The sequence below is a fragment of the Scyliorhinus canicula genome, chromosome 29 (assembly GCF_902713615.1).
Source record: "Scyliorhinus canicula chromosome 29, sScyCan1.1, whole genome shotgun sequence".
NCBI lineage: Eukaryota > Metazoa > Chordata > Chondrichthyes > Carcharhiniformes > Scyliorhinidae > Scyliorhinus > Scyliorhinus canicula.
Genome location: NC_052174.1, coordinates 13,968,255 through 13,980,253, shown reverse-complemented (window position 1 = coordinate 13,980,253; position 11,999 = coordinate 13,968,255). Strand labels below are relative to the sequence as shown.

Below are 11,999 nucleotides of genomic sequence, written 5' to 3'. Positions count from 1 at the left end.
GTTTGCACATTCTCCCCGTGTCTGCGTGGGTCTCACCCCCCACAACCCAAAGATGTGCAGGGCAGGTGGATTGGCCACGCTAAATTGCCCCTTAATTGGAAAAAGAATACAAATAATTGGGTACTTCAAATTTATTTTAAAAATGAAATTATCTCCAGGTGCAGCCTATCCAGTTGCTGAGCATCTCTCAGGTTCAAAGGTCAGCACCTGTAATGGCAGCGATCCGCCAGCAGAGAGTGGTACTGTACCACTTCAATCACAAGGCGGTGGGACTGGTTTGAGGAGGGAGAAGACGATTTGACCCTTTTCTTCATGCAATCATTCACCCAGAGACAACTGATCAACTGGGGTGGGGGGGGGGGGGGGAGCTGGGGGTTGGTGTGAGACACAGAGAATGACGGGGTGGGGGGTAAAGAGGGGCCATTAAAATCTGAATATGGATTGAGTAGCTTCTGCCGAGCCGGCCCTCACGGGGACTGGTGACCCTGGCTAGCATTACCCCCTTCCACAAATAGGTACATTGAACAAAACAATCACCTCACCCAACACTGCGGACACCTTGGGACAAGGTCCAGCCTCTGAAAGGAATGGGACAGAGTGGAGAGATCGCCTGGAAATATATTTAATACAATTCAAACAGACAATTCAACTCAGCCCTTGTCCACCCATTGAGACTTCAGCCAAGCTCCCTGACACAGGAACTGAACCCCCCCACAATTGAGGCTGATGTTGCAGAGGTGGGTCTGGAACTCTGTGTTGTGGCGGCAGTAATGTCCCCACCCCTCCTGTCTGTGTGTCCGTATCAGTCAATGTCCCATTCTCCAATCATTCATCTCCCTGGCCCACCTCGTTTCCATGACAGTGGGGCTGAACGCGGAGCAGAAGAACGAGGAGCAGGAATTGGCCATTGGGCTTGTCGAACCCGATCCACCATTCAATTCAATCATGGCTGATTTCCTCTTAACCTCAAAGCCCGTTCTCCGTCAACCCATTACTAATTTAGTTCCGCGTTGTCCCACAACAGGGAGTATCCGCCCCATGTCTACTTTGTCCGTACCTGTAACACTGCCCAATGAACCAATCTTTCCGATTGGTCCAATGTCTATCATTGACCCGGGGGGGAGCGGGGGTCTATTGACCAATGAGCTAGCAGATATTACAAGGGTCCAACCAATGGAGCCTAAGGCAGCCCAAATCCGAATGAGGTGTTTGGGCATGAAGTGGAAGTGAAACAAGAAGGCAGAGGGCGGTACTGAGGCCAATGATCTTTTAACGGGTCAATGTTACTCGAAGGCAATGAAGACTGGAGCAGGAGGTTCTAGGAGCAGGCTGGCATCACCGTTATCAGGAAACCTAGTCAGGGACACCATACTCGGCTCCAGATTTCTACAAAAGGCAACTTTCCCGGCGACGACTCAAGAGACGTTCAGATGAAAAGCAGAACGGGCTGTGCTGTGTTGAGGGAAAGCCATTCTTCCACGAGCCCGCCATTTCCTTTCCTCATTTACCATATTCCTCACAAGGACCCACACAGCCCTCGAACCGTCACATTTCCTCCAATAGAATTGCTCAAAACCTGGTCGGTCTTCAACAACCCTTCCAAGTCTCTATTCAAATTTAATTAAATCGCTCCCGCTATTTTTGTTTCTCTCTCCATCTCTCCGGGCCTTCTGGGTCCCGCTGCGTGTCTGCTGATTTACCCACCGGCAGTTTTGAATAAGATCGTTTTCCCCGGCGGAATTATTCAGAGGACACAAAATCCAGGCGATGGGATAAGGAACGAGAGGCGGCGAAGAAAGGATGGTTTTTGGCGCATCCGGTTGTTTGCGATCTGGAAGGGAATCTGGGAGGCTGATGGGATTGGAATGTCATTTACAAAAAGGGATTAGGAGGAACGGGTGATGGGGGAGGGGCAGGAATTGACGGGACTTTGATGAAAGAGCAGGATTGTGCCTGATTGGAGAACTTCAGCAAAGGGCCAGCAGAGAGAGAGTGGGCTGAGTGGTCTCCTGCACTGTCTCGTATGATCTGATGGGCAGGTATAGGGTACCCCAGCCTGTACCGTCACCGTTCCAGCTACACCGCGTCGAGGGAATGGATCGGACCTCAGCAACACACTGAGGAATTTCGAGAGGAACCGCCACGTCTAAAAGTTACTCTCCAAGGTCTTCGCCACGGTCCAGGACAACCTCCTTCCCAAATCGGCATTGGATATTGTCGCTTCCTTCTGGAGAACAGGGCCCCTCCTCATCCAGTTCCTTCCTGCTCCTCCCAGCAGGACCAGCCATCTCCTCCCCAGGGAGGACGCCTTTGCGGACAAAAAATCTCGGAATGAAGAGGAGAACGAGCGATCCGGCGAAGATGAAGCCGCTCGCAGTCATAAAGGAAAGGGCGAAGTTTCCTGTTCGGTCCCGCAGAAACCCTGAGTGGAGAGAGAGATCAAACAGTTGTTTCCACAAAACTTACTTCACTCCTAATTTACTCAATCCATTGCTTGTGAATTTTTTTCTCAGAATCGCGAATGTCGATCCTGAAAAGCATTTGCCCAGATTTCAGTCTCCCTGTCAGAATTAAACATGAAGGACAGGTACAGAACAGGGTTAGATACAGAGTAAAGCTCCCTCTACACTGTCCCCATCAAACACCCGCAGGACAGGTACAGCATGGGGTTAGATACAGAGTAAAGCTCCCTCTACACTGTCCCCATCAAACACTCCCAGGACAGGTACAGCACGGGGTTAGATACAGAGTAAAGCTCCCTCTACACTGTCCCCATCAAACACTCCCAGGACAGGTACAGCACGGGGTTAGATACAGAGTAAAGCTCCCTCTACACTGTCCCCATCAAACACTCCCAGGACAGGTACAGCACGGGGTTAGATACAGAGTAAAGCTCCCTCTACACTGTCCCCATCAAACACTCCCAGGACAGGTACTGCACGGGGTTAGATACAGAGTAAAGCTCCCTCTACACTGTCCCCATCAAACACTCCCAGGACAGGTACAGCACGGGGTTAGATACAGAGTAAAGCTCCCTCTACACTGTCCCTATCAAACACTCCCAGGACAGGGACAGCACGGGGTTAGATACAGAGTAAAGCTCCCTCTACACTGTCCCCAACAAACACTCCCATGACAGGTACAGCACGGGGTTAGATACAGAGTAAAGCTCCCTCTACACTATCCCCATCAAACACTCCCAGGACAGGTACAGCACGGGGTTAGATACAGAGTAAAGCTCCCTCTACACTGTCCCCATCAAACACTCCCAGGACAGGTACAGCACGGGGTTAGATACAGAGTAAAGCTCCCTCTACACTGTCCCCATCAAACACTCCCAGGACAGGTACAGCACGGGGTTAGGTACAGAGTGAAGCTCCCTGTACACTGTCCCCATCAAACACTCCCAGGACAGGTTCAGCACGGAGTTCGATACAGAATAAGTGGCGGAACTCAGGTATCACATGAAACCAAAGATGTCTTCTATATTGAGTCTGACCCTGAGTCCAGACACTTCTCGCTGGCCCACTGTTTAATAATAGTAATAATAATAATCGCTTATTGTCACGAGTAGGCTTGAATGAAGTTACTGTGAAAAGCCCCCAGTCGCCACATTCCGGCACCTGTTCGGGGAGGCTGGTAGGGGAATTGAACCCGCGCTGCTGGCCTTGTTCTGCATTACAAGCCAGCTGTTTAGCCCACTGTGCTAAACCAGCCCCTGAGTTTAGTTATCAGGAGTGGGAATCCTGGCAGATTTCCCTTTTCCTCATGGAGGGGAGGTGTACTGTCACCCCAACGTCCACACTTTTCCATCACTATTCCTAATGTCACGTGTCTCCCTAAACGGGTGTGCAATTCTCCCATCGACAGTGACAATTTTTACTATCAACAGTGTTACTATCGCACAGTTCCCTCAATCTTTTACCCACAGCAATTATATTTTACCCAGAGGCACATTACCTGAGAGGGGAGGTCCACATAGTCCGCCAATACTCATCAACATCAGATAGAGCCCAGACGCATTGAAAATGCGCCCGATCCCGACGATGTCTGACAGGGTGGCAAAGAAGAGGGTGGGCAGGCCCCCAGCGCCCAGGCCATAGAGGAGACTGAGTCCCACAAGACTGGAGTACGAGTTCCCTGAGGGAATGAGCAGGAGGCTGACTCCGGTGAGAACATTCCAGAGGAATAGCAGGTGGATTTTCCGAATCATCCCGAGGTCAGCGACCCAGCCGGAAAAGAGCCGGGCCCCGGTGTCCGAGATGGCGGTCACCGACATCAGGAAGGCCGCCTCGTAATCGCTCAGGCCAAGGTCCTTCCCATGAGCCACCAGGTGGATGTAGGGGACAAAGAAGCCCATTGTAATCAGGCCCGCTGAGAGGCTGTACACCAGGAACCCACGATGCTGGAAAAGGGTCAAGTCGAAGGCAGAGGTCACTTTACCCCAACACGCGGTTCCTTTCGCCCCATCGTCGGGCAGCGCCCCCGAGGCAGCGGGAAGGTCCTCAATGAGCGCGATGGGTCTGAGCAGGGCCGCACACACACAGAGGTTCAGCATCATGGCGGACAGGATCTGGAGGGCTCCGCGCCAACCGTACCCATCGATCAGGAGCTGAAACAGCGGAGAGAAGAAGAACGACGCGACTCCCACTCCCGTAAAGGCCAAACCGGTCGCCAGGGCTCGGCGTCTCTTGAAGTACTTGGCGATCATGGAGACTGTGGGGCTGAAGACTAAGGCCCAACCGAAACCTGGGGAGCAGAATAGGAGACAATGAGGGCCATCTTCTCCAATCCATGTGTCTTTTATAGCTGGTGTACTCTGTCGTATAGCTTAAAGCATGTGTCATCAAGGATTAGATATGATCTAACTGCACCTGATCTTCTGGTTGCTGAGGTAGTGGGGGGGGGGGGGGGGGGGGGGAGGAGGGGCGGAGAGATTGGATTGGATTTGTTTATTGTCACGTGTGCCGAGTAGCTCAAACAGATCATTTAGTACATGTGTCATGTGAGAGTACCTTTAAGAAATGGGTGTTTACTACTGCAGTGATGTCAGAGAGTGGGTGGAGCTGGGCTGTCTGTCAGCTTTTTACTTTTGTTTTAGGCTGTTTGCTGCAGGGTGTGTTTTAGTTTCGTTTTCAGAGCCGGATAGCTGCAGTCACAGCCAGAAGGTGTATGGATCTCTCTCTGTAATCTAAAGGCTGTAAATCGATCCTGGTGATTTAAAACTAATAACAGTAGTGACTTTAACCTGATGTACTTCTGGTAAAAGGTGTTTTAAGTCTTATGGATGTTAAAAGGAAAGCTTAAAGGATTACTTAGTGTTATATTCTTTGGGGGATGCATTTGATTCACTGGTTGCTAAGATGTTCACTGTATGTTTTAAAAAGGTTAACTTGAGTTCACATAATAAACATTGTTTTGCTTTAAAAAATACTTTTCTACTTCTGCTGTGCCACACCTGTAGAGTGGGCCGTGTGCTCCCGGTACCACAATCTATTAAAAGTTGTGGGTCAGGGGAACTCTATGATACACTTTCGGGTTCTCTAAACCCTGGCCCATAACAACTGAAAAAAAAAAACAGAGTAGGGCAACAAAAGGTATATTTCTCCCCTCTCCCTCTCTCAAAGACTCCTGGGTAAACTCACCAGATTCCAGTTCAGTCGCTCAGAGAGACACAGGTTTGACAAAGAGGTAGTTACTGTGGGTGGATCTTGGGAAATGGAGTTGGGGGCCCAGGTGAAGCAGAGGGTGGGTGGGGATAGGGGTGGGGTGGGGGTCTTTCTTCGTCACTCTCTCACACTTTAGTTCCACCTCCAGTTGACGAATGATGAACACAGACAACCCTGCAGAATGGGCCCAGTTTGTGAGGGAGGGGACCTTATTTTCTACACATTGAGCTGACCTGTCAGGAGTCCGGCGGAGAGGTACAAATGCAGCAGGCTCTGTCCGAACGAGGCTGTGAGCATCCCCAAGCACGCGAAAACCCCACCCACCATGACCACAGGACGAGCTCCATAATGTGCCCCAAATATACTTCCGAGTGGACCTGGAAATACAGAATAATGTGATTAGTCAGATTCTCAGTGACTCGGCGTGTGAAAGCAGCATGGAGAGAGGAGAGGATTGGCTGTGTCCCAACCTTCGTTTATCCATAGCCCACCCCAGGCCTGTATCGCAGGCCACAGCAAAGCCTTTCCTCGCTAACCTAGATTGACTCCAATGTCTCCAATTGAAAGTCCCCATCTCTCTATCGAAATCCTTCACTCCTCCCCACTGAACATCCAGCAGCTCCGCACGCCCCCTTCAAACTCTCTAATCCTCTGACTCTGGCCAATTAGCCATCACCGCCTTCTTCACCAAACCTTTAGTGTTCCTGTCTTCAGGGTTCACAGTCCAGAATTCCCACTCTCCTCCCAGTTCTCCAACTTTAAGATCTTCCTCAAAGCAAGATCTTTCTTGACCAAGATTTTGCTCACCTCTCTTCCTGTCTCTCCCTTTGCCTCGACCATTCATCGTGATTATGCCTCTTTGAGGCTTTGTTCTCTATCAGAGCTGCTTTCTAACTGCAGGTTCTTGTTACAATCCCAGATTCAATTACAGTTCGCTGATTCCAACCAGGGCTGCAGTAGATTTGCCCTATTGGAGTCTCAGAACCTCCGAGACAGATCTTTCTCCTCCAATTCCGGGTTCCCAATTTTAATAGCTTCCCAATGGACAGCCGATCCTTCTGATTTCTTGTCCCCAAGCTCTGAAACATTCCTCACCCAAGGCTCTCTACGTTTTTACCAAGCTTCCTCCTTTCAGTCACTCTTCAACGCTTACCTCTTTGGCTTAACTTGTGATCACCTGTTCCAATATCTCCATTATTATTGGCCCACTGTCAATTTTTGTTTGACCATTCAGTGTAACTGCATATTTTTAGAATGTATATTTAGATATCCTCATGGTATTTACCATTCTTTAAAAACTGGGCAAGGACCCATGTAAAATGGTTTAATCTATGTCGCTCCGTGACCCCAAACGAAAGGGAGGTAACTGCAGTATCATTGAAACCTGCAGCTCGTTATCTCTGTAGTGACCCGAACCCTGGGGGCAGCAGAGACTAAATTCAAAGAGAACTCTACAAAGGTCATTTGCGTTTCTGAACTTAGGCTGGTCAACTGGCGTCAACTCATCGGCTAGGTCAAAGAGCCCTGCAACCCTCCTTTCAATTCTTAACAGTTGGGTCATTTAACAATCTTTGGGACCCAGATGAGGGAATATACGTCCTTTGACAAAGGTAGTGTGGCAGGATGAGAGTCATGTGACATGAACCTCTCGCTGGTGGAACCGATTACACTGCCTTGCTGGCAAATCCAATCTGCCATTATATCCACAACAAGCTGCAGCAGAGAGAAGGAGTTCTGAGGTTTCACTCTCTGGCCACGTCCATACTGTTTCTACTGGAACTCCTGCACTATCAACTACAAGACTGATTCACCTCCATGTCCCTATCCCATCGTGCAAAGTGAACTGTACTAGTAAAATGAATTATCCAGCATCAGTTTTCAACCTGCTGACCTCTGTGATGGAGTACCTCATTGGATTTTGATTCTGGACACTGCAACCCATGTGGGTAACTATAATTATTTTCTCTATGGTCTCTGCACGCCAAAGATTTATTTTCTCTCCCCCTCTTTTACTTCTACGAGTGCGCAGGGGGCTACGTTGCAACTCCTCCTCCCACGGAATGAATGTGTGTAAATAAACTAACCCTTTGAGTTCATCCTATCTGGAGTTTGCTATGAGATTCTTAATAGAAAATTGGATCCCATCAAAACCGAGGGTTTGGGAACTGGGGCCACAACTTCTAAAGGAGGAGAAATCGGGGCTGAACAAATTCGCCCTCCATTCAGTCCATCACCCAGTTCCTATGAAATACCTCGGGGCATTTCATGATGTGGAAAAGCGATACATATACGCAAGTTGCTGCACCATTGCTGGTCTGGGGAAACAAGTCTGCCTCTTCTCATGGCCAGTGATGGCACGGTGGCACAATGGGTTAGCATTGTTGCCTCACAGCGCCAGGGACCCGGGTTCAATTCCAGCCTCAAGTGACTGTCTGTGTGGAGTTTGCACGTTCTCCATGTCTGTGTAGGTTTTCTCCCACCGTCCAAAGATGTGCGGGTTAGGTGGGGTTATGGGGTTACGGGGATGGGGTGGGGGAGTGGGCCTAGGTAGGGTGCTCTTTCGTACAGTTGGTGCAGATTCAATGGGACGAATAGCCTCCTTCTGCTCTGTAGGGATTCCATGGTCCCATTTCCCAGCAATCACTCGCGATGGTGACTTTTGGAAGGCTGGTCAATGCTGGAGGACCTCACTTATCAATATAAACGTTTCCTGCGCTAATATTGACTTTTCAACAGGAATTATTGGACAGTAATCAAGTGCCAGGAGCCCCAAATTATTCACCTCCTCTCTATTCCTGAGGCACTGAGGCCAATTGTGATACTTCCCACTATCAGCTGGGCTAAGCTCTGGGAAGTTAGCAATCTGTGCACGTCAGTGTGCACCGCACAGCGACGTTAACCACTGAGATAGCCCCACAACGAGAGATTGGTCGGTTCAGACATCCGCTTCGAGCGCAAGGTCTCGAGGGGAGGGGCCGAGGAAATGCTTACTCGCAAACTCTTGTGTGGCCACCGAGATTGAACTGATCCAAGAAACCCGGTTGGCCGACTCATCAAAGTGTCGCATGAAGGGCTCGAAGAAGACTCCGAAAGAGCGGACAATTCCGAACGTCAGGCAACCCTTCAGGAAGCCCGCCAGGACCACCATCCATCCCCAGCCCCCGTCTGGCGGCTCCTGGCACACGGGCCTCGCCATTCCGGATCGGCGCGAGATCTGTGGTCGGAAACAAGAACGTGAGAGAGTTGACACGGAGACACTTTGACTTTTATCGTGGCCTCGTCTTGGAAAGCCCCATCTCCGTGCAGGGAGACTACTTATCCAGCATCAGTTTTCAACCTGCTGACCTCTGTGATGGAGTACCTCATTGGATTTTGATTCTGGACACTGCAACCCATGTGGGTAACTATAATACAGGGACCCAGTTTCAAAGGCAGCTCTAATCTTTCACAACCCCCCCCCCCCCCTCCCCCCGTCTGTGCCCCCACAGGGGCCTCGCGGGCGAGGCTGGTGAAATCCGGGCCCCCCGGTGAATTGGGTGAACGCATAGTCGAATGAGCCTAATGAATGATTTAAATATGGCTGCCTGGATCTTGTCCAGCGAGAGCACGATCCCGGATTTCGAAACGCCGCAAGATTCCTTTTCAATCTCGCGAGACGTTTGGTTCGTCGCGTTTCCCGATGGAGGAATCTCTCGTGAGAATCACCTGCCTCGTCCCGACACCGACTGAATCGCGACCAAAGACTTTCACCACCTCGGGAAACCCCAAAGTGCTTTGTGCCCAAGGTCTTCGGTTTGAAGTCTCGTCATGTCGGAAACGCAGCTGGCAATTTGTTCACCATGATCAGAAATAGAGATAGTTTAAATAGTTTATATTTACATTGTGTGTCATAGCCAAAGATGTTTACAGCAGGGAAACAGGCCCTTCGGCCCAGCTTGTCCATGCCGCCCCGTTTCTATCACTAAGCTAGTCCTACTTGCCCGCATTTGGCCCATATCCCTCTATACCCACCCTGCCCCTGTAACTGTCTCACTGCTTTTTATAAGACAGAATTGTACCCGTCTCTCCCACTGCCTCTGGCAGCCCGTCCCAGACCCTCACCACCCTCTGTGTGAAGAAATTTCACCTCTGGTCTCTTTTGTATCTCTCCCCTCTCACCTTTAACCTCTGCCCTCTAGTTCCAGACTCCTCTACCTTTGGGAAAAGATCTACCTTATCGATGCCCGTCATTATTTTATAGACCTCCATAAGTTCACCCCTCAGCCTCCCACGCTCCAGGGAAAAAGGTCCCAGCCTATCCCAGCCTCTCCTTATAACTCAGACCATCAAGTCGTGGTAGCATCCTCATAAGGGCTGGTTTAGCTCAGTGGGCTAGACAGCTGGTTTGTGATGCAGAGGAAGGCCAGCAGCGCGGTTCAATTCCCGTATCAGCTTCTCCGAACAGGCGTCGGAATGCGGCGACTAGGGGCTTTTCACAGTAACTTCATACTTGTGACAATAGAAGGGTATTATTATTAAATCTTTAGAACATAGAACATAGAACATAGAACAGTACAGCACAGAACAGGCCCTTCGGCCCTCGATGTTGTGCCGAGCCATGATCACCCTACTCAAACCCACGTATCCACCCTATACCCGTAACCCCCCACCCCTTAACCTTACCTTTTAGGACACTACGGGCAATTTAGCATGGCCAATCCACCTAACCCGCACATCTTTGGACTGTGGGAGGAAACCGGAGCACCCGGAGGAAACCCACGCACACACACGGGGAGGACGTGCAGACTCCGCACAGACAGTGATCCAGCCGGGAATCGAACCTGTGACCCTGGAGCTGTGAAGCATTTATGCTAACCACCATGCTACCGTGCTGCCCCAATTTGATTGAGTTTTTAGAAGGGGCAACCAAGACGGTAGATGAGGTCAGTGCGGTCGACGTTGTCTACATGGACTTTAACAAGGCCTTTAACAAGGTACCGCATGGTAGATTGTTGCAAAAGGTTAAATCTCACGCAATCTAGGGTGAGGTAGCCAATTGGATACAGAATTGGCTTGGCGACCGAAGCCAAAGGGCGGCTGTGGAGGGTTGCTTTTCAAACTGGAGGCTTGTGACCAGCGATGTGCCTCAGGGATCGGTGCTGGGTCCACTGTTATTTGTTATATATTTAAATGATTTGGATGAGAATGTAGGAGGCATGGTTAGTAAGTTTGCCGATGACACCAAGATTGGTGACACAGTGGACAGTGAAGAAGGTTCTATTAGATAGGCAACAGGATCTTGATCAATTGGGCCAGTGGGCCGATGAATGGCAGATGGAGTTTCATTTGGATAAATGCGAGGTGATGCATTTTGGTCGATCAAATCAGGGCAGGACCTGCTCAGTTAATGGTACTGCTCTCTTTCCAGTTTAACAATATCCTTCCTGTAATAGGGTGACCAGAGATGAACACAGTATTCCATGTGTGGCCTTACCAATGTCTTGTACAACTTCAACAAGACGTCCCAACTCCTGTATTCAATATTCTGACCAATAAAACCCAGCCTGCTGAATGCCTTCTTCACCACCCTGTCCACCTGCAACTCCACCTTCAAGGAGCTATGAACCTGTAGCCCTAGATCTCTTTGTTCTGTAACTCTCCCCAACTCCCTATCATTAACTGAGTAGGTCCTAATGTGTCTACTACGTTTCCAGAGGCCATTCCAGTACGTGATATTACAGCGAAAAAGATTGTGAAGGAGTTACTTAAATTCTTTACTAAATATGGACTACCCACAGAAATACAATCAGATCAAAGATTGAATTTTACCTCGAGGTTATTCAAAGAAGTTATGGATAGCTGAGGAATAAAACAATTTAAATCAACTGCATACCACCCAGAATCGCAGGGAGCATTAGAAAGGTGGCATCAGGCATTAAAGACAATGTTGAGGGCTTATTGTCAAGATTATCCAGAGAATTGGGATAAAGGAATTCCATTTGTACTGTTTGCAATTAGGGATGCACCTAATGAGTCAACCAAATTTAGTTCTTTTGAACTATTTTTGGTCATGAGTAAGAGGACCACTTAAATTGATTAAGGAAAAATTGGTGAGTGAGAAATCGGAAATTACATCATTGGATTGCATGTCAAACTTTAGGGAATGATTAAATAGAGCAGGTGAATTGGCTAGACAACATTTAAAAGTTGCACAAAATGTGATAAAACGGGTAGCGGACAAGAAATCCAAAGTTCGTAGTTTTGTCAGTGGGGATAAAGTTTTAGTGTTGTTACCAGTGGTAGGTGAACCTTTAAAAGCTAGGTTTTGTGAACCTTATCAGATTGAAAGGA

The 11,999-nt window shown here is 49.2% G+C and overlaps 1 protein-coding gene across 1 annotated transcript in view; it reads right to left on the bottom strand.

Moving 5' to 3' along the window:
• Nucleotides 1–376: 376 nt before the first annotated feature.
• The window catches only part of LOC119958487 (monocarboxylate transporter 13-like), a 42,736-nt gene continuing 31,113 nt past the window's right edge, over nucleotides 377–11,999 (bottom strand). The window contains exons 2-5 of the mRNA XM_038787044.1: nucleotides 8,661–8,883; nucleotides 5,903–6,046; nucleotides 3,961–4,749; nucleotides 377–2,422 (exon numbers count right to left, since the gene is read on the bottom strand). Of these exons, the coding sequence (XP_038642972.1) occupies nucleotides 2,154–2,422; nucleotides 3,961–4,749; nucleotides 5,903–6,046; nucleotides 8,661–8,865 (1,407 nt within the window). The 5' untranslated portion in view covers nucleotides 8,866–8,883 and the 3' untranslated portion in view covers nucleotides 377–2,153. The remainder of the gene's footprint in view (nucleotides 2,423–3,960; nucleotides 4,750–5,902; nucleotides 6,047–8,660; nucleotides 8,884–11,999) is intronic.